This window comes from Danio rerio, chromosome 5 (assembly GCF_052040795.2).
Source record: "Danio rerio strain M-AB ecotype USA chromosome 5, GRCz13ab, whole genome shotgun sequence".
Lineage (NCBI taxonomy): Eukaryota > Metazoa > Chordata > Actinopteri > Cypriniformes > Danionidae > Danio > Danio rerio.
In genome coordinates, this window is record NC_141025.1 from 68576298 (window position 1) to 68602654 (window position 26357).

Consider the following 26357-nt stretch of genomic DNA (forward strand, 5'->3'; position numbering starts at 1 on the left):
TTTTAAGAATAAACCAATTAGAGTCTCATCTCCCATTCCCTTTAAGAGTCAGCTGCGTCGCGCCAAGAGCGCATTCGCTATTTACATGACGTAAAAAAGTAAGTCTAAGTGGAAAAAATGAGCATTTCACAAGCAAACAGTTAACAGTTTTTTAACAGAAAACTGTTAAACAGAGCATCTACTGCGTGAGAATGAGAGATAATGGATCACTTTCACTTTCGCTCTTGGATAGGGAAACCTTTACGCACAGACATCAATTAGTCTATAAATAAATACTTTTGTTTGTTAAGCGCAAATATTCGTTTCAAAACTATTTCTAAATTCAGTTCTAATTTCCAGCAAACAAATAATTGAATAATAATAGCAAAATGTCCTCTAAAACCTGAGTTATATCCTAAAACACATGCTGTGCCCCATATGGTCTAAAACCTGACAGGTGGGCAAATCTAAGCTTGTTTTTAATAAAACAAATATACATATGGATATAATAAATAATATTGCTAATAATAATAACATTATACAAAAGCAAATTATTATGAATGAACTGAAAAAGCCTCCCGAGATGAAGAAGACATAAAAGCAGTGGTTTTTCATATTCATGTAGGCTAGAAAATAATATGTTTTGTAATATTTTAATCCTTTATATTTATATCCTATATATATTCTTATTATATCCTATATATATCCTTAATATTTATTTATTTTTTCATATGTAAAGATATTTGCCTATTGCTCTCTTGTGCGTATTAAGCAGTGCGTAAGCGAGGCGCAACTCTGCGCCGGAGTTTAGACCGGGTTAGTTTTGGTCTAATGAAAAATCTATTATAGTTTCTCAAAATAGCAACGCGCCAGCGGTCTGCCTCAGAACGCCTTTCTTTTTAGACCAAAACGCCTATGGGTGCACATCTGAGCGCTAATGCATTTGCAATTTAAACAGCGTAGCGCAACGCCTCAAAACGACACTTGCGCCAAGCTTAAACTACCAAAAGACTACTGCGTCACGCCTTGCGCCACACTGCGCCGGGTGTATGATAGGGCCCTGTGTGTGTGTTTGGTTTTTAAAAGAGGGCGGAACTACAAATGCCTGTGTCAGCATAGTGGCAGATTCAAGAACAAGATCCTAATTTAATTGATCGCAATTTTGATGAGTGTCACTTTAAATTTAAATGAGATGGTGCTCTTTTCAAAAGAAGGCGGAGCTATAAATGCTTACTTGTCAGGATAGTGGTAGATTCAAAAACAGCTATGCTAATGAGGGAGAGATTGTCACCAGTGGGCGGTATATAATATATATATAATTGGGCGGTTAATATAATATTTGCTAATAATAATTGTGGGCGATTTATATAATGTTTGCTAATTATATAAATTTTTACCATGACATAGCCAGAGAAGCTGACATGGAACTCAAAACTCTCTTTTTTTCTCTCTCTTTTTCTCCAGATGCAAGTTCTTTAGTTTAACTGAAACGCCAGAGGATTACACCATCATCGTGGATGAAGATGGCTTTAAAGGTAGGCCTTATGGTTACTCTTTTACTAAGAGTGCACTGGGTTTAGTGCAGCGAGGCAAGATTAAGTAATGTAAAGTATCACCGATTCTCTATAATTCCTCGCCGCTTGACTCGCTGCCAATGTTTGACCACATATTGCTCCATCAGCGGGTTCCCCCCACATTTCCATTATGGGTTACTAGAGGCTAAGCTGTCAGTGGGTTTGGTTTTGTGGTTGATTGAGTGAATCTATGTCATTACACACTGGTTGCCAAGGTGAAACCCGTTTGTGGTCAGGGATCTCAGAGGCTGTGTGTTTGCGCAACAGGTACAGGTATTTTAGGTTCATAGAAGTTTTGTAGTGTTGTTGGCAGCTTTTAGCTGTAATTCATTTGGAGGACCAAAAAAACACATTCATATTTTTGGTTTTACATCCTGATTTTACACCACATTTTGCATGCAACCCATTAAAAATACTGAGATCTCTTTAATATTTTTGTACTGTTAAACTAGTAAAAACTCCTTCATATTTTGACAGGACACAGAATAGATGCATTGATAAATTCTGTTGAACTGCACAGATTTCTGCCAAATCAGAAAGGCACTTTGATTGAAACATCAAGCAAATGTTATCAAATAGAGAAATATTCATGTTCGTGGCTGTGAAATGACAATATTAATTATTTTGCTAATTTTACACCCACACCAGCTTCCTTTTTCAACACAGGAAAGAAAACTGATATTTTTTTGATATTCAAAATTGGTGTATTTTGAACCTCTTTTCATTAACCCTTGTGTATTGTTCAAATGTACTACCCTTTCATTATGTTAGTGGCTGTCTTTGCCCCATTGACTTTTATTAGAACAAATTTTTTTTTATTGCAAAGTCTTTTGGAAAGAGGAAAAATTTGCTATTTATACTGTTGATCATGAGTTGGCAGCATTAACCCTGTAGAAAAGCCTGTGCAAAAATAAGTTTCTGGCCATTAATGTTTTATGGAGTAAAAAATGGAGTATTTGATGGAGTATTGTATTCAGAGAGCTGAGCTGCTTTTTGATTTCCCCAAACATATCACGGTAAGTGTGCAAAGGTATTCTCCATAGAAATGCCAGAAATTAAGCTGTTTTTGCACTGCAACTGTTCATAGCAGTTGTGAACAGTGATGCAGTGATGAACGGTACAAATGCGTGATTATATTGTGTCAAGGCTTTGCAATAAAAAAATGTCATTATAATGGAAGCCAATGTGGCAATAATAGCCATGAACATAATGAAAGGGTAGTCAATTTGCTCAGTGTATTGTTGAGTTTTTTTTATGTTCAAAAGCATTTTTTTCAATTCAATTCAGCTATATTTGTATAGCGCTTTTACAATGTAGATTGTGTCAAAGCAGCTTCACATAAATGGTCATAGTAACTGGAACAGTGTGGATCAGGTTTTAGTGTTTAAGTTCAGTTCAGTGTGATTTAATCATTACTGAGAGTTCAAACACTGAAGAGCCAATTCATCGATGCGTAGCTCTACCAATCCTGAACCATGCGAGGCAGTGGCGACAGCGGAGAGGGAAAATAAACTTCACCTGATGGGAGTGAAGAAAAAAACCTTGAGGGAACCAGACTCAGTTGGGCACGACCATTTTAATTTCTCCGCTGGCCAAAAGTCTTGTGCAGAGCTTCATTCGCCATGGTTTAGGCTGGAAGATGGCCTCAGCGAAGACTCGTCTGTCCCTGGAGCGTCGCTGGAATCAGACTCATGTTCTCCACTCCCCACGACCATCAGCGCAGCAGCAGCTCAGGATACGGCCTGGTCCCGGATATGGAATCCTTGGGATCATCACGTCGCTGGTCTTGGATCCAATCAGTGACTCCGCATAATCTGAGGACCTCGGGATGAGTATCCCCAGGTGAAAATAGAGAATAAAGAGAATAATTAGCGTAGCTGCTGTTCATAGTGTATATAAGCAAGATGCAGAAGCCTGTGTGGAACCCGCTAGGTGATGCACTGAGTGTATGCTTTACTAAACAGATAGGTCTTTAATCTAGTTTTGAACTGGGAGAGTGTGTCTGAGCCTCAGACGTTATCAGGAAGGCTATTCCAGAGTGTAGAAGCCATGAAAGAGAAGGCTCGACCTCCTTTACTTGATTTTGCAATTCTAGGTACTACCAGAAGCCCTGAATTTTGAGATCTTAAAGAGCGAGTTGGTTTGTAGCGAGACAGAAGGTTGGTTAGATAAACAGGAGCTAGATTATTTAGAGCTTTATAGGTGAGAAGTAATATTTTAAATTCAATACGAAACTTAACAGGCAGCCAGTGTAAGGAGGATAAAATTGGGGTTATATGATCATATTTTCTAGACCTGGTCAGAACTCTGGCTGCTGCATTTTCTACTAATTGAAGTTTGTTAATAGAGGATGCTGGGCAGCCAGCAAATAGAGCATTACAGTAATCCAGTCTCGAAGTCATAAAAGCATGGACTAGCTTTTCTGCATCTGAGATGGATAGCATATTTCGTAATTTAGCGATATTTCTCAGATGAAAGAAGGCAGTTTTTGTGACATGGGATATATGGTTTTTAAAAGTTAGATTGCTGTCTAATATGACACCCAGATCTTTTATAGTAGAGCTAAAACTAACTTTGTATCCCTCTAATTGTAAATTGAGTTGCGAGATCTGCTGTGTGCAAGATTTAGGCCCAATAAGTAATAATTCTGTTTTGTCTGAGTTTAAGAGAAGAAGAAAATATGTTTCTAAAAAGAATTTGTCACCAAAAATCATTTTGTTTGCCGAAACACATAGACGTTTGTGGCCAAATTAAGACAATTATGTATGAGCCTTAATAAATGCAGTAATACTATGATAAAAATACTGATATGTATGCTTTATATATCGTTTTACAAAAAGTATGTTGACACCTGCATGTGCTTTATAAATAAATTGTGTCCGAAGTGTCAACGAAATGTAAAGAATTTTAAAATGCCTATATCAATTTTAAAATGATTGTACAAAAACAAAAAAATAATAAGTGATTCATAAACACCAGGGTCCAAATTGATAATAAAATGTATAGTATTAAATTACTTTGTCTGTTTAAAAGTATTTTTAAAAGAAAAAGGTTTTGTTCCCAAAATAAATTTTCAGTACCAAATGTGTGTTAGATATTGTTTGTTCAGTGGTCCCTTGATTATCCTGGGAGTTATGTTCTAAAAATAACTTTCGATAGGCAAATTTCACAAAGTAGTCCGCTTTTGTTTTACAATTATTATAGATGTTTTAAGGCTGTAAAACCCCTCACTACACTCTTTATAAGCTTTTCTCACACAGGCATTAGCATTTTCACACTTTTCTCTTTCATTTAAACACTTTCAAAGTACAAACCTTCATAAAAAATAAGTCTAACATTATATAATGAAACCAAACATCAAAACCTGTTGTCAGGCACAAACATTCATCGCTGTGAGCAAAAGGTTCATAAAGCTTTTTAGCTTTTGTATAGATAATGTTGGCATCCATCGTAATGTTCTTTTTTTCTGCAGTCACTGATCTACAAAGCAAAAGCAGACTCCATCCTTTAGGTTAGTGGTCACCAATCCCGTTCCTGGAGGTCCGGTGCTCTGCAGGGTTTAGCTCCAACTTGCCTCAACACACCTGCCTGGACACCAGACCTCTATTAAAAAGTTTGGTGATCCCTGCTTTAGGTGGTCGCACACCAAATGAAAATAAAATAATTTATTCTAAATTATCTATTATTATCTAAATTATTTAGCTCACACTGCTAGCGATCGAAGATTTATTTTCATTTGACAAGCTGAACGCATTCTGTACCTTAAATGAGACATGGAGGAGATTGATTGACAGTGGTCTACTGCCAATCAAGGAGCAGAACACAATGTAGTGTAAAAAAAAAAAAAAAAAAACTGCAACAAAACAAAACTACGAGGCCGCGAAAGGTCAATTGCATTATAGCGAGGAAACACTGTAGAGGCAAAAACCTGTGAGTAGTTTTAGAAAAGTTGTATTTGTTTTTTGACATTGATATATTTTGTGTTTCTGTTTGTCTGTTTCAGAGCTGCCAGAGTCTGAATATCTCAGTGTGGCCGACGCAACGTGGTTGGCTCTCAATGTGGTGTCTGGGGGAGGTAGCGCTACCAGCTCTCAACCAATCGGAGTAACCAAAATCGCTAAATCAGTCATCGCTCCATTGGCAGACCATAATATCTCTGTGTTCATGCTGTCAACCTATCAGACGGATTTTATATTGGTGAGTGTTACTGATTGCTGTTAAGAGCAAGGCATGAACTTTATAGTATTCAAACGGTTTATATACGGTTTAAAGGGGTAGTTCACGCAAAAATGAAAATTTATTTACTTGTTCCAAACCAATTTGAGTTTTTTTTTTTACTAAACAAAAGTAATGCGGGGAAAAAAAACAACCATTTATTTTCATAGTTTTTTTTCCAACATTATTTAGAAGATCTTATTTTGTTTTTAACAAAAGAACCACTTGAGTAAATGGAGGAAAATTTCATTTTGGGTAAACCATTAAATGAATAAACAATCATTCATTAAACATTTGACACTCACTAACTCTTAAAGAAAATGTACATTTATTTGTAAGCACCATTTAAATAGAGGTTAATGTTAAAATCTTTTGTGCTCATCCACTTTAAATTACTTTTAATGGCAGTTAAATAATACATTTAAGTAAAAATAATCCAAATTTGGCTTCAAATTTCTATTTTCTCCCCATAAACCAAGAGTCAACTTTGTAAATGTATTAAAAAGGAAAAACACAAGTATTGACTGTTTCGTTCACCCAAAAATGAAATTAACTTAATTTTACAAAAGAAGAAGTTTTGAAGAATGCTGGTTGCTGATACCCATTGACTTCAGTCATTTTCTTTTCTACTATGGAAGTTAAAGAAGCACAAATAAGTTTTGAACTAAGCTTTTGAGGGGAATAGTACATGATGACAGAGAGGAAGTACATGATGACAGAATTTTCATTTTTTGGGTAAACTATCCCTTTAAATTGTGTATGTATTCATACCCTTATCTCAGCTCTTAGTTGATGCAACAATTACAGCTTCAAGTTCATATGGGGCATAGGATGTGTTTGGATATAACTCTGTTTACTGACCACACTTGATGTTTTTATTAGTTAGCTGGAAATTATGACAGAATTTAAAAATAGTTTTGAAATAGATCTTTGAGCTTAACAAACAAAATTAAGTATGTATGCTTATGGATGTCTGTCCGTACACAGTTTCCTTGTCCACAAAAGAGAAAGAGAAAGTAAAGAGGTTGACTGGAGGAGGTTCGTTCTTTATCCTCGCTGCAGATGCTCTGTTTAACTATTTTGTCGCTAGTGAAGCATTCAGTTCATCCACTTACAAAGTCCGCCATGTAAATAGCAAATGCCTCATAGGTGATTCAACTAAGTCTTAAAAGGGAATAAGAGATTTGACTCTGACTGGTTTATTCTCAAAACACAGCCAGAAATCATTAGGAGAATAAGCTCAACATTGTTAGACCATGTGCCGCAGACACACCCTTAATGCTTTTGCGCCCTGCAGTTTAGATTTTGTGCCTAGATCGTTAAAATAGAGCCTATTATGTCTTAAATAAAAAAAAATAATAATGATAAGGTTTAAAATCTTAAATTCACTGAAACATGGTGTTGTAGGTCATAAATCATTTTAAACAGGTCTTAATTTTCCTCTGTCAAAGTTGACATCCATCCAATCTCTAGCAATCCATCTCAGTAAATTATTATTTTTTAAAAATATTTAAGTTATTTATTGCAAAGAGATATGATTTACAATAGATGTTAGACATTTTTACAGCAGTTTCTCCAAATGAAATTCCCTAATCAGGAAAAGAAAACTAAAAACAATTACACAATTCCTCATGATAACAATAGAGCAACTTTTCGCTTTACATTTATCCTCCACTTATACAAAAAGTACGGGGAGTGGACATAATATTTTTAAATAGGCGTGAAACTTATACTTAATTATGCATGAAACTTATAAGGACTTATACTTAATCAATTTGCCCCCCAAAAAAAACAAATACATATTTGTTTGATTATTTATGTAATTGACTATTGCAACTTCCTACTAGCTGGGCTCCCAGCTAGCTCTATCAAACCTCTTCAGATGCTTCAGAACGCAGCAGCACGAGTGGTCTTTAATGAATATAAAAGAGCACATGTCACTCCGCTACTCAGTCGTTTGCACTGGCTGCCAGTTGCTGCTCGCATCAAATTCAAATCTCTGATATTTGCTTACAAAGCGATTTCTGGCTGCACCCCTTCTTATCTGCTCTCACTTCTACAGATTTAGAAAAAAATATAGCACTTAGCACTATTCATTGTTGCTGTTATAGTTGTGTAAATTGCTCCCTTGTCGGTAACACTTTATAATAACTACACACTATAAATCATTTATTAAGCATTGGCAAATAGTGAATTCATTATCCGTTAAGCATTAACTCTACATTAATAAACGTTAGTAAGCAGTTTATAACTGCAGCTACAAATGCTCTATTCTTGACTTACAACCACATTTAAAATGTGCTTAATAATTGTATTTTCATACTTAGTAAATTATTATTTTTTTTATTACTAAATTAAGTATTGCATCATTTACAAACCAGTTGTATTTAAGAGTAGTTGAAGGTTTTTAGGATCATTCAGAATGAGTTAGTAAATGATTAATAAACTATTGAAATCAACGTTTATATGTCTTATTATTCAGGCATATACTAATAGTCAACTAATATGTTAATAAATGCTTTATTAACTCAACTTCATGCAGTTTTGTGACCTAATTTAAAGTGAGGACTATTCATGCTTTATAAATCCCTTATAAATGACAAATAAAGGCTCAGAATCAAATGAACTATAATCTTTGCAATCTTTTCTAAAATGTAAAACTACTGTAAAGTTTAAACAATGCTGAATAACAGAAGTGTCAAAATACAACAAAACTGGATAAAACAACAATATAATAATTAAACAATGTAATAAAATGTAATGTTTAAACTCTACAGTGATTTTATTTTAGATCAGGTTGCAAAGATTTATTTTTTATTTGAAGTACAGTTTCATTTGTGTATCTTTAATTGAATAGGAATGAATAATGTCATTTTTCTGTTAAGAATTGAACTGAGCCTTTATTTGTCATTTATAAAGGATTTATAAAGCATGAATAGTCCTCACTTTAGATTAGGTCACAAAACTAGGTGAAGTTGAGTTAATAAAGCATTTATTAACATACATAGTAACCATTAATATATGCCTGAATAATAAGACATATCAACCTTAATTTCAATAGTTTATTAATCATTTACTAACTCATTCTGAATGATCCAAAAAACCCTCAACTACTCTTAAATACAACTGGTTTGTAAATAATGCGATACTTAATTTAGTAATGACAAATAAATAATTTACTAAGTATGAAAATACAATTATTAAGCACGTTTTAAATGTGGTTGTAAGTCAAGAATAGAGCATTTGTTGCTGCAGTTATAAACTGCTTACTAACGTTTATTAATGTAGAGTTAATGCTTAACAGATAATGAATTCACTATTTGCCAATGCTTAATAAATGATTCATAGTGTGTAGTTATTATAAAGTGTTACCATTACTTTTTTTGTGGCAAGCAAAAGAAAAATCTATTGGCCCAACTAGGATCATTAGAAAATAATCATTAGTGTTTAGCCTTGTATAAATCTAAAATTATTCAAAATGCTCTGATGAAATCTACAGAAACATGGAAATATTTAAAACAGAAAAAATAATAATCATTCTGACATCAACTGTGTGTCCTTATTGCGTTAACGCGGTTAAACAAAAACACACTGTAGACATACAGTAACTGAAGTCATCACTTCTCTTTTCCTTAACACAACCCATCAACCAATACCACAAAAAGCTGCTGTCATCTCAGCATGTCCAGTGTGTTTGTGAACACGTCCGGTATATCAGAGGCTGCACGTTCACCACTGCCTGTTTATGAAACCAACAAGAAATGTGGGAGCGATGGTAATCTGGGGGTAGTTATGTAAAGAGGATAAAGGATCAGCAGCCGCTTGCTGGAATTTACCAGAAAGTTTGCGTTTCACAGCAGCTGATCTCAGCCAGAGAAATAATCACAGTGTTTTCTAGAAAGAGGGAAGATGACCGGCCTCCTGTGCTGTTTCCTTCTCATCCTCAGCCTTGGCTTGCTTACTCAAATCTTTAAGAGCAGTTATGAAATGCCCGTCTGTATCCGGCCCATTAGGCCTAGAGCACACAGATGCCTCCTTTTTTTTTTGGGTTACTAAAAAAAATAAAGAATGAGAATATTGTCTTCCACAGGAGATGTTAATGGATTTTATAGCCTTGGGAAAAACTCCTTTATGTAAGAGTGAGCTTTGACGTTTTATATATGAGCCTTTTGACTATTTTTAATATTAGATGTTGTTGTTGTAGTTTTATTATTTATTTATTTTTATGTTTAGCCAGCATTTTTGTTAATACAATGCTATTTAGTGTATAAATAATTACATGAATATAGAGATTTTACAACCCTGGGAAAAACTTCCTTTTATGCAAGAGTGTAGAAGTTTGACATTGTTTAACATTGTATTGTATTTAGAAGTTTGGCATTGTAATTCAGCTTTTTGACCATTTTCAGTATTGGATGTTGTTGTCTTCTTGTAATAATATTATTATTGATATTATATTATAATGTTATTATTATTTTTATTGATATACATGTAATTTGTTCGTGTTGAAAATAATTAATCTACATTAAACAGAACTTGAGAAACAATTGGAGTATTCATTTGAAGAGGGCTAATAACTATAAACAAACTATATCTAAATAAATTTTTTTAAATAAATAAATTTATAAATAAGTTTTTTTTTAATTGTAATAATATATAATATTATTATTTTCATTAATATAAATGGTTTCCATCAAATGTTTGGTCATCATGTTAAAAATATCTTCTCTCTATAAAACAAAACTTGGTAAATAATTGAAAGTTAAGTTTAGAGGAGGGCTAATAAAAATAATTATATATATATATATATATATATATATATATATATATATATATATATATATATATATATATATATATATATATATATATATATATATATATATATATATATATATATATATATACACACACACACACACACAATTATGGGTAAAAATATTATATAATATTATTATTTTTATTAACATAAATGTTTAGCCATCATTTTAGTTACATGACCAATGTTACTTAGTGTACATGTATGCATGTATGTACCGTATATATGTACCGTATGTATAATTATTTAATTATCTGTTTATCTAATTATGTAATTTTTATATTTTATATACACCGCACAGTTGAAAACAAAGTTATTGTCCTTTATTGTGAAATTAACATGAATGTGTTGATTTCACAATCCCCCTCCCCCCAACTATAGACAGATTAGTGTAATGAGGCAGGTAAACTAGGCAGGTTAGTGTAATTAGGCAAATTATTATATAACAATAGTTTCTTCCATAGACTATGGAAAAAAATATAGCCTAAATGTGCTAATACGATTGACCTTAAAATGGTGTTTAAAAACTAAAAAAAGCTGCTTTTATTCTAGTCGAAATAAAACAATAAGACTTTCTCCAGAAGAAATAATATTATAGGAAATACTGTGAAAATTTTCTTGCTCTGTTAAACATAATTTGGGAAATATATAAAAATGAAAAAAGTCAAAGGAGGGCTTATAATTCTGACTTTAACTGTATATATCTAGCAAACTAAAATAAATCAGACTTTCTCTAGAAGTAAAAATATAATTGAAAATACGATATAAAAATTCCTTGCTCTGTTAAACACCAAATGGGAAATGTTTGAAAGATAATTAATTTCACCTGAGGACTGGTTAATGTTAATTTGATTTATAATGTATTTATTGCATAACTATATAAAATAGTTTTTTGTTTTTTTTTACTGTGTGTGTAGTTTCATTTTTACTTAATTTTCATTTTCCCAGTGCTAGATTACAATGGAATTTTCCCGTTTGACAGCACAAATTCTTTAATTAAATATTATTATTGGACTATCGTCACTTTTTTATATATATAGATGTTGAACAAAGGGCCAAAATAAGTTTTATTTTTACATGAAAATATTTGTTACACTGAATCACAATGCAACATTTTCATCTTTATTTTCACACAAGTTATTTGAAATCCTACAGTTATGCGTTACTTGCATGCTCTAAGCTTTCAATAAATATTTAAATGACTTTGCAGACACCAAAATGGGACATCTTGTCTTTTATCCATGCATAATTTAAAAACATGAAGAAAAAGTGTAACATCAAGACTCCGATTCACAGAAATGAAATTATTTTAAATTAGAGATACTGTAACTACTTAAACCTAATAGCTGAAATTGAATGCACATTGCATCATTTGCCACAAAAATCTAATTATATACTGCGACGCTCAATGTATTGCCCAGCTGAAATGTTGTTGAATCTGCATAAAATGTTTACTGTAGTTGAACTATATTCAGTTTTCCCATGAGGTCATACCAAATGGGTATCCTTAAAACGGTCTCAATTCTTTAGCTTTAATAAGCTCGTAAAGTAGTCCAAGGAAGCTGTGTATTCATGGATACTTAACCTTGAAATGCAGTTATTGTTGTTTTGCACATTTAGGGGTTATCAGGGCCCCACCGGGAACAGTGTTGAGTTTTTACTCAAGACATCATTATGTATTGTGTTCAGTTTATTGTAGTCTGGGTTTGGTAATGGTGTTTGAAATGCTAATGAATGTTCATTTGTGATGTGTTTGAGTCAGCTGATTTTGGTTAATGAAGAAAATGGCAGATTCGGAGTCTAAATTTAAGCATTGTTTGTGCTACTATAGATGAGATACTGTTTTTCTAAGTTGTAACATCTGATTGCCTCTGCCAGAAAAAAATCTTGATGTTTAATATAGAAATTTGAAAATTATGACAATAAATAGATTAGGTTTTACCACACCAAAAATCAATCGATCAATCAATGTAGATGGTATACCATAATTAATATCAGCCCTATTTTCCCCCATGCACTTCTACAACAATGGTCATAGGAATTAAGAATCAAGTTCAGTTTCATCATCGCTTTGCCTGGTATTTGTCATCTCTGCTTCAGATACTACAGTACAACATGAGATTTACCATTATTTATTACTTCGGAGTCCTGAGCTAATCAGATTTCCTTGATAGACATTTAGATTTGCTAAATGAAAAGGATTTTGTCATTCTTTTGTGTGGGATTTGCAGTGATGGGAGTAACAGCATCTTAAATAAAAGTAATTAATGGAATTATTTTTTCAGTAATGAGTAGTCAAACAAATTGCTGTTTACCCCATTACAATGCTGTTAATCTTGAACGTTTACGAATAAAGCATTGTTTCCATCCAATGAGTGAGAGGGAAAAATGATCACTTACTGATAAACTGGCACCGAATATCAAAAAGAACTAGAACCTAAAGTTGATTGATAAACTTTGATGTTGGCTTGAGAAAGCCAACGTGACTGCGCTAGGACTGGGAATGGCAGTTGGCAGAAAGCACGGCGGCGGTTGCTAAGTGGTTGCTAGGCAGTTGCTAAAACGTTTATGGCATTGTTAGGTGGTTGCTAAGCAGTTCCTAAATGGCAATGCTCGTGTACATGTTTGATCAAATGCTAATACTTAGTAGGCATTTCTAGCATATGTTATTGCATTTAGATAATCATTCATAGCATGTAGCTAATCGTTATTAGCACTTGGCTTCCATTATCATTGTTACCATGCATAGTACACAGGAAGTCCCATTTGCTAGCACGAGTCAAACAAGCCAATGCCCAGGTCCCTACGATGTTCTGAAGTAGAGATATTGCTATTTTTAAATGGTTGCTAGGTTATACTGTTTTATTGCTATGGGGCCATTTGACAGGATAGTGATGATACATCAAAGCTTCTTGGCAATATGAGTGATCTTAATCAACCCCGATGTTTCTAAGACAGTCTTTATGAGTGTCAAAATCTGGACTTGAACATTATGTATTCCTCGTGTTGGGTTGCAGCTGGAAGGGCATTCGCTGTGTAAAACAAATGCTGGATAAGTTGGTGGTTCATTCCGTTGTGGTGACCCCTGATTAATAAAGGGACTAAGGGAATGAACATTATGTAAAAATGGCTTGCCGTATATTTTTGAAAATACAACGCTTAAAAAGTGTGAAAGTGATTCATGCAAAAGTGGCTTGCCATATCAGTAAAAAATATGGAGTTTGTCAAAAATGGCTTGCCATATTTTGAGAAAAATAATGCTTAAAAATTATTTAATGAAAAACTATAAGTTTAATAAACCTTAAAGATATATCAACAAAATCTAACGCGTCTAAATACAGCTTTTGGCCAAATTTGGGGCTTGTATAATTGTTTTTTATATGCCCGGGTTATAAAAATTTAAAATTTAACATTTTTTTATTAAAAAAACAATAAGTCTTATAGGCATGAGGAGATATAGCAACAATCTTGAATGCAGAAGGCAAATTTTGACCACATTTGGGCCTTGTGGCATGAACGGCCTAGGAGGAGATACGTTTGTTTTCAAGGACAGAGTAGCATAACAGTATGTTGGCTTTCTCAAGCCAACATAAAAATGGAATTGCTGCGGTTGGAGAAACCGAGCGATGTGGGCCTTTTTTTCCTGGATAATAAATTATTTGCACCTAAAGATGGAAACAAAACACAATTTGAAGGTGTAGTTGCTCTTTGGGAGTGCAGATACTTAAGACAGTTCCGGAGCTAATAATTCTGAAGTAGTTTGATGACAGACTTTGGCTGAGACATTTTAAGAATGATCAAAATAGCGGTTCAGAGATTTTACAATGTGGTTGGACTGCTGATTGTTATTAATGCATCAATGCTGTCCCATTCATGTTGTCCTGACACAAATCGATTAAGCTAACTTAAAAGTTAACCAATTTAAGTGGCCTCTACATAAAACAATTAAGTTGTTTAAATGAAATCTCAAGAACTGTGTTGTTTCAGCTCATTTCAAATTTCAAACTTTTTGAGTGTAGGAGTGGGACAGCCACATAACCTATGATGATTGGCTTAGGTAGAGTAAATTTCCATTATTCCCCAACCAGAGGCAGAGTTTTCACACAGTCTCGGTTGCACTAGGTTTTTATAATTTGCTGACCAATTGTGGTTTGTGCAATGAATATTTAAAAGTCTAAATCATCTATTAAGTTTTTTGGTTTACTATAATAATAAATTAAATTTAGTATTTGTCTTTCTTAGTGTCTCACTAAGTATACACAGAGTTGTGTACAATGTTTTTGTAATAATACATACATGCATACATTTATTAAGCTTATATGTCATTCATTTAACATTTAATATTTGGGCATCCAATTGTTTTCGACAAATATCTTTTTAAAAGTAACACTGTAGTTCTTTTCTCTTCCTTCGATTAGTTACTTCTAGTATGCTGTAACTCGGTTAGTATTTGTAAGACATACCTGTAACCAATTACTTTTTTTAAGTAATGTGACCAACACTGGTGATTTGTGTTTGTAGGTTCGAGAGCGAGATCTGCCTATGGTCATGCACACGCTGTCTTCAGAATTCACTCTGCTAAGGGTCGTCAATGGAGAAGCGGTCGCCGCCAATAGCACCGGAGTCACCAATGGTTTCGTCAAGCCTAAACTGGGTAAGCAAAACCGGTTAATTTATTTCGGATTTTAGCATTCACTTATTATTCAAACTGTCATTCTTATGCCTGAATCTAAAGATACAAAGCTAATGGCATATATTTAGACCTTACTTCAAATATAAAACAATATTGGAAATGTGCTTGAATGATCAAGCCCGTTATATGGTATGTGCACATATATGATCATGTTTCATTGGTCTGTCCTTTGTTCATATTTCAATCAAAACTGCTCCAGAGTTTGTTTGGAGGGCAGTATTTACACCAGAAATGATTGAACCAGAGTTTGCTTTCATCAAACCAAATTCATATAGCCTGAACACACCAATAAAGGAACTCAAAAATGCAACTCTATTTATTTACTCGCACATTTCATTAAAAAAAAGACTTTTTTTTTTTCTTTTCTCTGGTGCATTTTGAGAATATTTTGAAAAGGTTTTTTTTCCCTCATTGGTCCATAAAACATGATTCAGGGTAGGGCTGCACAAAATATATTGTTTTAGCATCAAAATCGCAATTTGTTTTGATGCATGTGATTGTTAAATGACCCTAAAAGCATTCAGGCATAAGAAATTGTACCATTCGTGACTTAACAATGATTAACATTATTGAATAATATTTATTTTCATCATTCAGTTACTGTACTGGAATACTGTTAGACTCGGGGAAACGATTACACACTTTATTTCAATTGTATCTTTTTCTTGATTACTTTTATAGATTGTGCATGAAATTACTCATAACACATACAAATACAGAAACGAAATGCAAATAGTACAGACCACATTGAAAATGTGTCGGGAAACCCCAAAAAGTGTATAGTTTATTAGATTTTATGAAGATGCACTCCCACTGCAGAATCATCACAATTGATCTAACATTATTAATTCTACCCAATAGAGATATCATGTTATCTGGTGAAATTGTATTCATATTGCAATATATATTGCAATATAAAATAATTTTGCTTTACAGTGACATATTTATTTATTTATTTAAATAGAAAAGCACCTGCTAAATGTGTTTGGTGTGGTTAGGCATCAGCTGTAGTGTGACTCATTTATTGATCTGCCCTTTAAACGTGTTGCACAGACGTAGACCTCTAATAGTTTCTGTAATTACTGCTGTGTTCTGTATTTTACTATAATTCATCAGTGCAAGTTATTCAAAAGACATTTCACAAACTTCCATCAAAATAAGAAGTTGGACATCAAACTGTTGTTTTAGCATCGTTTAGCTGTTGTTGCTTTTATAAATCACCCGAATAAACTTATCATTTTATAGTTTTGTGTTTATAAGAGACTTTTAAAGGCTTAACTAGGTTAATTAGGGTAACTAGGCAGGTTAGGGTAATTAAGCAATTGTTCTATAAAAATGGTTTGTTCTGTAGACAATCGAAAAAATATATAAATATATAGCTTAAAGGGGCTAATAATACTGACTTTAACTGTGTATGTGTGTGTATAACCTGCTAATATTATATGTACCCTGATATATTTAGTCTGATATGCATAGTAATGGGTTTTTATTTGTTTTGCTGACCCTTGAATGTAATTTTGTTAATGTTGTATTTATATTTTATTATTTGAGTTGAACAAGCACAGTGTTGTCCACCATTATAGTATCACATGGAATCTGCTCGCAAAGATATCCACAGATTTTTTTAGCCAGTTGTTAAGTCTATCCATTTATTCTGGTTTTATATTAATTTCCATAATGTTATTAATTAATGCAAATGTTTATGAGTTATTTGCAGTAAATGTTGTATTATATATATATATATATATATATATATATATATATATATATAATAATAGTCATTCTGCTTAAAACTGCAGGATGTTTTTTATTTTATTTTTTTAAACAAAATTCTGCATGGAAATGGCAAAAAAGTCAGCTGAAAACTTGATGATGCATGAATTAATCACGCATTGTCAATTAACTAGAGATGTCTAGATTGAATCGCGTGTTTGGAAATCAAGTCCGATCATATGATTTCAGATTTGATTGGAATCGAACCTGCAGATCAGGACTTGAATATATGTATGTATATGTATATGTATTTTAAGTTAGGTATATGTAAGTTAAGTGAATTCATATTTATATTAGATTTTTTAGATATATTTACTGTTGCACTAAAGTCCAAAAGCGAAGATTTTATGTTGTTTATTACTGGTTGTTCAAGCTACCTGACAGAAATGATCTGTTTGTTAACAGAGTTGTTGAATGGTAAAATAAGGTAAATTAAATAAAACATCCTGGATCTGTTTCTTCGCTCTTCTTTATTTTTTATGTATCATAGAAGTAACGGACCGGGTTTCGGTATCAGTAGATATTGATATTTTAATGTAAAAAGTCAATTCTTGTATCGATTCTGAATGCATAAACTCAATTTTTGTTCAACTTTTCCCACATTATTTCAGTCGAAAATGTATTAAAAGTTTGTGAATTTGTGTTTTGGGTTTAAAACATAGTGAAAGGATTTCTATTGTAGACACCACAGGCCTTTTGCTCAAAATAAGTTGAAGAATCTCTGAGATGCAGAGTGAACCAGAAGTTGCTGAAAGTTTAATTTCAGTATATTGAAGCACTTCCAACAGAAACCGAACATCGAGTAGGTGACGGGGCTTTTTTGTGGCTCATTCACTCATAGCAAACTATAAGGGGCATGCTTAAAAATACCACGAGTAAAGCTGACAAAGAAAGATCACCACTCCAAAAGCTAAAGCAAATGATCAGAATTTTATTCAAGATTAACAAAACATTTTTTTGTTCATTAACTTGCATAGATTAATTGTTCACTTAAGTATGTGTTCAATTAAAAAAAATGTGCGAATTCTCTTCTTGTTTTTTTCCACAGTTCCTCGACCAATCATTCACCCTCTCTCCAGCCCCAGTAACATGTTCTGCGTTACCAGCCTGGACCCCGACACGCTGCCCTCGGTGGCCACGCTGCTCATGGACGTCATGTTCTACTCGGGCGGGTAAGAGTTCAGCACCGGGCCTCACATATGCCAATAACCGAGAGCCATCTGCCAGATCTATTAGACGATGATGATGATGATGATAATAATACACTCAGCTCGCTGTAGGGAATGCATTACACCAATACAGGAGAAAAAACACTGGAAACAAGATCAGCAATGTGTGTTTCTGGATTCCCACAGGTCATGGAACTCATGGAATATCATGGAATTTTAAAAGAGATTTAACAGACATTGAAAGTCAGGAAATTTCCTATTTTAAGCCTCGAAATATCAACAATATTATAATGTAGAGGTTTAATCATTTTAGAGATTACTTCCCATTTATCCAATGTAAATCACTACCACCACAAGTTTGGTGCTGTGACCTAATTTATTAGATCAGGGGTCACCCAGTCCTGTTTCTGGAGAGCTACCTTCCTGCAGAATTCAGTCGCAACCTTGAGCAAGCAAACGTGTCTGTAGTTATCAAGTGCTGCTTCAGGTCTTACTTAAATGGTTCAGGTGTGTTTGATTTGGGTTGGAGCTGAATTCTGCAGGAAGGTAGATCTCCAGGAACAGGGTTGTGACCGCTGTATAAAGCCATGGTCACATTAGAGTTTGTTCTTGCAAAATAGCATAGTGAATTGCAAAACTTGCATTTCCAGTCTGCCACATTCGTTTGAATGGAAGTCTATGGGGTAAAAAAAGTCCCGTGTGACCGCAGAAGAGGTCTGCATTTCCACGTCTGTACCCCGGGATGCGTCCAGATTTCAGCGTGGGAATAAATTTCCATATAAAATGTGTTAGCTGTTGATAACTCTAAATTGAATGGGAGTATGTGCAATTTAAACGGAAGCGGGCGGTCTAACAATATAGCGCTCCCGAGTCCTGATATTATTCCGAAACAGCATATTTGTGATTTCCTCATTCTTATTGAGCACTGGTTCGGCCCACCCAGGACACCGCCACAGAGCGCCATCTGAATAGTTTCATTTTGAATGACATGCAAACGTGTGCGTCCTTGTGTTACTTTTAAAGTGTCATTTGCGCTGCGCTGAGCAGCGCATCCGGTGTGCTAACAGCCTCAGAAGACTAAAACCTCAGGTTTATATCAGCAGTTATGTATCATCTATTTAGCCCTACAATCCTTGCACAACCTGCAGTTTTATCTGTTGTTTCTCTCTTTTGATAGTAGATAGTCTGCTGTGTCGTAAGCCTATTGTTGCATTGCTGATCATGATTTTAAGGATCGATAGATCTGTCCTTCACAACATGCACAGCGATCTCAGATCAGTTCATTCAGACATTTTAATCTGATTCACTATATTGTTTGACAAACCAAATTAGCCAGAGATCAGTTATCAAGATTAAAAGACATACGAAGAACAGACCCCTGGAGGTCCTTACAGGACGTTTGTAAACACTTGCTACAACGGGTTTGTGTGTCTCTCGGTCCCGCCCACACTCATCAGCGATACAAAGCAGAATAATCACAGAGCTTGTACTATGCGTCGTTACGATGAGCACAAAACCCCTCCCTGCCTCCTCCCCCTTATGAATATGCAAATGACTCTACTTTGCCAAAACCCAACGAAAAAGCAATGGCAAAAACAAGCAAGAAGAGAAACTTTGAACAGAATGTGAATTGAGGTGCTCCTTTCAGAGGTAGACCGGAGAAAAGCGGTGTTATTTCCAAGTTTGTTCTCCGGAATTAACAACAAAAGAAAAAAATAGAGTGGGAGAGTTTAGCTGATGCGGTTAACACAGTTGGGTCTGAACATCGCACTGAGTGAATTAAAAAAGAAATAGTGTGGTTTATAGGTGTAAAATTTTGCAATACTCTCATCAGACTTGTGGCGCAGCTCGAAAAACGCATGTCAACATGTTTTGACACGTTCGAGCGTGAACTCGGTTCGAATCCAGCATCTGAAGAACTCTGTTCTTTTTGCCCCCGCTACATATCAGATTTTGCCAACTATTTATCAAGAGAAAGACAAGTAGGAATCATTAATAAGTTTGTGCATCATATTTTATTTGCACATTTATTGAATGGAAATGTTTCTGATTCACCCATGCAAATTGATCTTCAGATAGTGTCTTTATAGCAATGTGCGTGCGGTAGATAGCTCAGATTACATTGGGAAAACAGGCGACGGCTGCAAATTGTGCTTTAATGTTTAGCTGGTCAACTGTATGGTATGGAAACCTTATATACCTGCTAGATGAACCCGTCTCATACAGCTGCCATTGCAGGACTCAGACACTTTGTAGAGAGGAATTTAACACAACTGCCTCTAGGAGTCGCCAATGGAAATAAAACAGACACGCACAAAAAATGTGCGTACGCCAGCCATAAAGCTGCCGTGAAGCTGCGCACATTCCCACGTTCAGTTCATCGTTAGTAAATCCAAACGTGAGCGATTCTGAGCATGAAATCTGGCATACGCAAAATTTTTGTGCGTACGCAGAGTTGAAACATGAGGCCCCTGATACGCAAATATAATGATGTTTAATATAAAGCAATGCAGATGCTGCGGAAATAATTGAAACATATGTTGAACATTTCTCTAGGCTTCTGCAGGGTGCCTATAAAAAGCAAGTGTTTTAGGGTTGCATTTGCTTGATTTTTGTGTTTAATTCAGGGATCGTAGAATCACAAAATTCCAGAGGGACTGCTCAACAAAACAACTGCCTGTTATTCATTTTTTTTGTTTTATAGGTCATGGAGATTCAGGTTTTTAGTCGGGGAATCTGACATTTGGCTTGGAATGAGAACCCTGGTTCTCCTTCCTGCTAATCTTGTTTACTGCTCACACAGAGGCATCAGGCCAACTATTAAAGATCATACTCTTCTCCTACTCCTCCCTTTTTCACAGTTTCTTGCTAAAGTGTCAGCCGAGTGGAGCTCTAATGAAGCTTGTGTAATAAGAATCCCTGCTGTGCTTCATTACAGAGCAAAAGAGGCCGCAGGGCAGAGTGAGGATTCCGGACACATCCGCTTCTTCTCCTTCTCGCTGATCGAGGGCTACATCTCGCTAGTTATGGATGAGCAGACAACCCGGAGGTTAGACCACCCGACCAACACGCTATTAACGTCAACATGAAGACACAATTAACCCCATTTACTTTCCCAATACACACCCCTGCTGTTGTTTGTGTGTGATTCATCAGCGTATGTTATTATAGAGGGGTAAAGGGTTGTTGTTTTTAATCTCTCATCAAATTATAATAACTAGCTAAATTGCACAAATGGCTTTCCTGTTTGACGTCAGCCACGATACTGTTTTCCAACTCATTTCCTCCAGCCACCTGTACCACATTTCAATTAGGGTATATTTAAAGCTAGGCTATTTTAGCGTTAAAATTTGTATCACAGTCGTTTTGCATAAACGTTGAAAACAAAATGTTCCTTGTCCTTTACGCTGTGTTTTTGAGAAGACTACAGACTCAGTACATTTACATCGATGCCAGTATTTTAGTTGGTGTACAATTAAGACAGCACTCTGATTAAGAGTCTACCATGTAAACAACAATTTTAATTACCTTAATCCTACTAAAGTCATAATCGTACTAAACAGAAATGAAGTTGAGACATGTGGAGTATGCCTATTTTAGTCGCATAATTGAAGTGCAGTACAGACATGTAAACACTGTGTTTTCAATAAAAGCAAAACTGTGCATATTATTATTACTATAAATTTATTACTGCCTTATAAATTTATTACTGCCTTACTGCCAGTAACTTAGGCAGTAATGCAAAGTAGTAGTAAATAAGTGAACAAATAGCCTAAATGAAAGGAACAAGAGGGATCAAAATCAGTCACTAGGTCTAGTGCCCCTCCTATGGGATTAAAATGGCCCCTCAGTTATGATATCCTGGTTTCAGGGGCCGGAGAGAATATTTACTTTCGATAAAAAAAATATGTTTATTGAAGATGTTTTTGGAGTGATTAACCTTAACCTTTGTTTGTAGAGGGTTTCATTAGACTTACATTTTTAAGTCTGTTGTTTTGTTATCAGTGCATGTGATTTACATGATTTTCTTTATTTGTCAGGTTTCCAAACAACGTCCTCTTCACCAGCGCATCAGGAGAGCTTTGGAAAATGGTCCGCATCGGAGGACAACCATTAGGGTTCGGTGAGTTCAGCCTGAGCTGTTAATATGACGATGAAAATCCCAAAAACTTTCTTGGAAGTAGAGTTCGGGGTTGTTTCTTCAGGTCCAGAACTAGAAGCCAGAACACATAAGCAAAGTTATTAAAAGCTAAACCATGGACCTTTTTTCTTGCTATATTTTCTTTTGTAATCTGTTGAGTACTGTATATGAACAATTATGCTGTTAAAAAAATAATAAAAAACTAAACCATAATCAGGACTAACCATGGTGGCACTTAAATTTAGTTTTCTGGTATAGCTTGAAGATGAAGGTGTAGCAGATCATAAGACTCGTGGTTTGTAGGCATAGCTGTTTAAGAGTTCAGTACATGGAAATGACTGATAGCAGTTGAAGTCAGAATTATTAGCCCACTTGAATTATCAGACCGCTTGTTTATTTTTTCCTCAATTTCTGTTTAACGGAGAGAAAATTATTTCAACACATTTCTAAACATAATAGTTTTAATAACTCATCTCTAATAACTGATTTATTTTATCTTTGCCATGATGACAGTAAAAACTATTTTACTAGATATTTTTAAAGACACTTCTATACAGCTTAAAGTGACATTTAAAGACTTAACTAGGTTAATTAGGTTAACTAGGCAGGTTAGGGTAATTAGGCAAGTTATTGTATAACGATGGTTTGTTTTGTAGATTATCGAGAAAAAATATAGCTCAAAGGGGCTAATCATTTTATCCCTAAAATGATATTTAAAAAATTAATAACTGCTTCTAATCTAGCCGAAAAAAAAAGAAATAAGACTTTCTTCAGAAAAAAATATTATCAGACATACTGTGTGAACAATTTTCTTGCTCTGTTAAACATCGTTTGCAAAATATTAAAAAAAGAAGAAAAAAATTTGAAGGGGGCTAATAATTCTGACTTCAACTGTATATACACCGTTGTTTCCTTGTTCTCGTGTGCAAAATCCCAGTCAAAAAGAGGCCAACCAGAACAAGAAGCCCACTCTGACAATCCAAAAGGGATCATTCATATGCACACCCCAGGCATTGTTTGATTAGCCAAGTCTGTAAATGAGATTACAGCAAAGATCATTTTCCCCTTATTTTTATGTTTATCTAAGCTTTTATTATACTTAGCATTTATGTGGGACTCTTATTTTGAAAATGAGACCATGATAATGCATTATAAAGCTCTCAGGTAACCAACCATCCTAATCTCATAACAGTTTATTGTCAAAACCCAGATTCTTTCTGTGTTACTGTATATTTTTTGTTAGGTTAACGCAGGGGTGCTAAACTGTGCACAGTTTAGTTCCAACCCTGATTAAGCACACCTGATCACAGTATTCTAGTCCTCCAGATTTGTTTAAAACCTACTGCAGGTAAGTGTGTTGAAGCAGGATTGGAACTAAACTGTGCAGACACCCCTGGTTTAACGTATATATTGTGAAATGAAAGTATATTTGTAATGAGGTAACACGCATGTAGATTGTTGAATATAAGAGTTTAATGCATCATGTCATACCACTCAGCTCATTTTTCTGGAGTACGCCAATAAAATCATTTGTTAATGCAGAGGGGGATATTAAAGTGATTGTTCACCCTAAAAAAAATGAAAACACTGTCATCTACTCAACCTTGACTTGTTCCGAACCGGTTTTTAGTTTTTGTTTTTCCTGCTCTGGATGTCAGTGGTTACAGGCAGTCAACATTTTCAAAACATCTACTTCTGCGATTAAAAAGAAAACTGGTTTAGAACAAGTCAAAGATGAATGAATAAATAAGAACATAATCCTTACAACCATTACAAATATGGTCAAACCTGAGCTTTTCTATCTAGAGATTCATTCAACCTATAAATGAGCATATAAAACTGGAGAATTTGTGCACTTGCCTAACAGGCCTGTTGCCAGCCTGGTGAAAACGGTGGTTTGTTTATGGTTATTTGCTGTTTAATTATGATGTTCAAATACTCCATTTAGGGACAATAATTATTGCAGATGGATATCAAAACCACAATATTTATGCAAGGCAAGTTTATTTATATAGCAGATTTTATACATTATGGTAATTCAAAGTCAAAGGAAATAAAAAAAAAAATTCTTTAACATTTATTATTTATTTATTTAACAAACTTTAAAAATACTATTTTTATTACATCATATGTCATTAGCAAAAAAATTGTAGCCTATTGTCATTTATTAGGCAAATAAGAAACTGGCCAGCACATTCAACTATCCTCTGAATGTGGCCATTTGAATAGAGAAACAATTACAACAAGAGCTGCACCATATATCATTTCAGCTTTAATATCACAATGGAAATATTTGCAATACAATGACTGTGCAACGTTGAGTCTGTATTATAACTGATCACTTTGCAAGTGTTTTAAAAGCATTCAAGCTTAAGAAATGATACCATTTGTAACTTCGACAAATTAATAACTATTCATTTTATAGAACGGTTTATAAAACTAAAGGCTGATTTATACTTCTGTGTCAGACGCCGGCGTATGCTACGGCGATGACGCATAGCCCTTCGCCGTGGCCGTCGGCGTTGCTGACGTGCACCTCAAAAAATGTAACTACACATCGCAACGACGCGTATCGCAAGCTCTATGATTGGTCACCTTGGTCGCGCTGTTTTTGTTTTGTGTTTACCTCATAGTTAAAGTTGTTGCACATCCGCCGGTTCCTCCCTCAAAATGAGCGAGTTTGAGCCACTTGTACATCCCGGAAGTGTTCAGGAAAAGCAATACAGCAGCGAATAAACTCGGAAAATTTACCAACAGAGACAGCGCACGGAAGTATAAATGCACTGCTACGCGCGTTGCATGCGCCGTGGGTTACGCCGGTCACTTGACGCAGATGTATAAACCAGGTTTAAGACTATGCAGTATTATTTTACATTTGACAATACGTTTGACTCCGTTTCAACTAGTGACATTGTATTCATATTGCAATATATATTGCAGAATAAAAGAACATGGCAGTGCTAGATTTTTCCAATATTGTGCAGCCCAAATTAAAACATAATAATTTAAAGCTTCACCATTTTTTCTAGCCTCTCTTGAAAAAAGTACATTTGAAAATAAATGGATAACGACAGCCTAATTAGTATACAAATTAACTTTAATATGGGCCACTTTTTGTGCTTCACGCCTTTTCCTTGGTCAATAATTATTTCATGAATTTGGTCCAAGATTTAGAATAAAAGTTTCTTGTTTTTTTTTTTCGTATTTAGGGACATTTTATGCACTATTTTTAGCTAATTAGTATCATAATCACAATTTTTAATTAACCAAAAATATTTCCTTAAGATTTAAAATAATGAAATGTGCAATAAAAACAAACCAAAAAAAAAACTTTTTTTAAAAGACAATTTAATTACATCATATGTCATTAACACAAAATCATGGAAGTTGACTTCATTGACGTCATATTCTGGGTGGTCTTGAAGCCTTCTATGGGTTATTTCCACAATTTATGATGGCATAGCAGTCAAAATACGACAAATGAGCTCATGTATGGGACAAATTGTGGACCTTTGACAGTGGGTCTTTTCAACCACCCAAACCTCCCTGACTAACACCCAAACTGCCTGCCTAAGCCACATACCTACCATATCGATACAAGAGAACAATTGAGCTATGTTTCTTTCCAAAGATGTGAATTAAACTTGTGTGCAAAACTGGAATATAGTATAAAAGATGTGTAAATAAAGCAGCTTTTCCATCCAATGAGTCAAAGAGAACAAAATCATCACTTCCTGATTATCTGGCACCAAATATCACCAGTAAAAACGGAATTTGCTGCAGTAGAAGCTGCATCAATCTTTTCTTTATTTATTAAATAACTTGGGCCTCAGCAGACAATCCTGACACACAGTGAGCATTTGGTGGCTTTTGAAGGCCAATTCAGGAGGTCATTAATAATATAATAACACTAATACTGAAATGCTTAAAGACCAAAACAACATTCCAGATGTTTTATAATGTGCTCGGCATGCTGATTTGTCTATTCACGTGC

At 34.5% G+C, this 26357-nt stretch overlaps 1 protein-coding gene across 1 annotated transcript in view; it reads left to right on the forward strand.

Annotated features, from left to right (window-relative positions):
- Positions 1–26357, forward strand: part of castor2 (cytosolic arginine sensor for mTORC1 subunit 2) — a 41585-nt gene that overhangs the window by 12750 nt on the left and 2478 nt on the right. Inside the window, 6 exon segments of the mRNA NM_199780.2 lie at positions 1444–1514; positions 5557–5750; positions 15109–15241; positions 18102–18225; positions 21161–21271; positions 22263–22345. Coding sequence (NP_956074.2) covers positions 1444–1514; positions 5557–5750; positions 15109–15241; positions 18102–18225; positions 21161–21271; positions 22263–22345 — 716 coding nt within the window.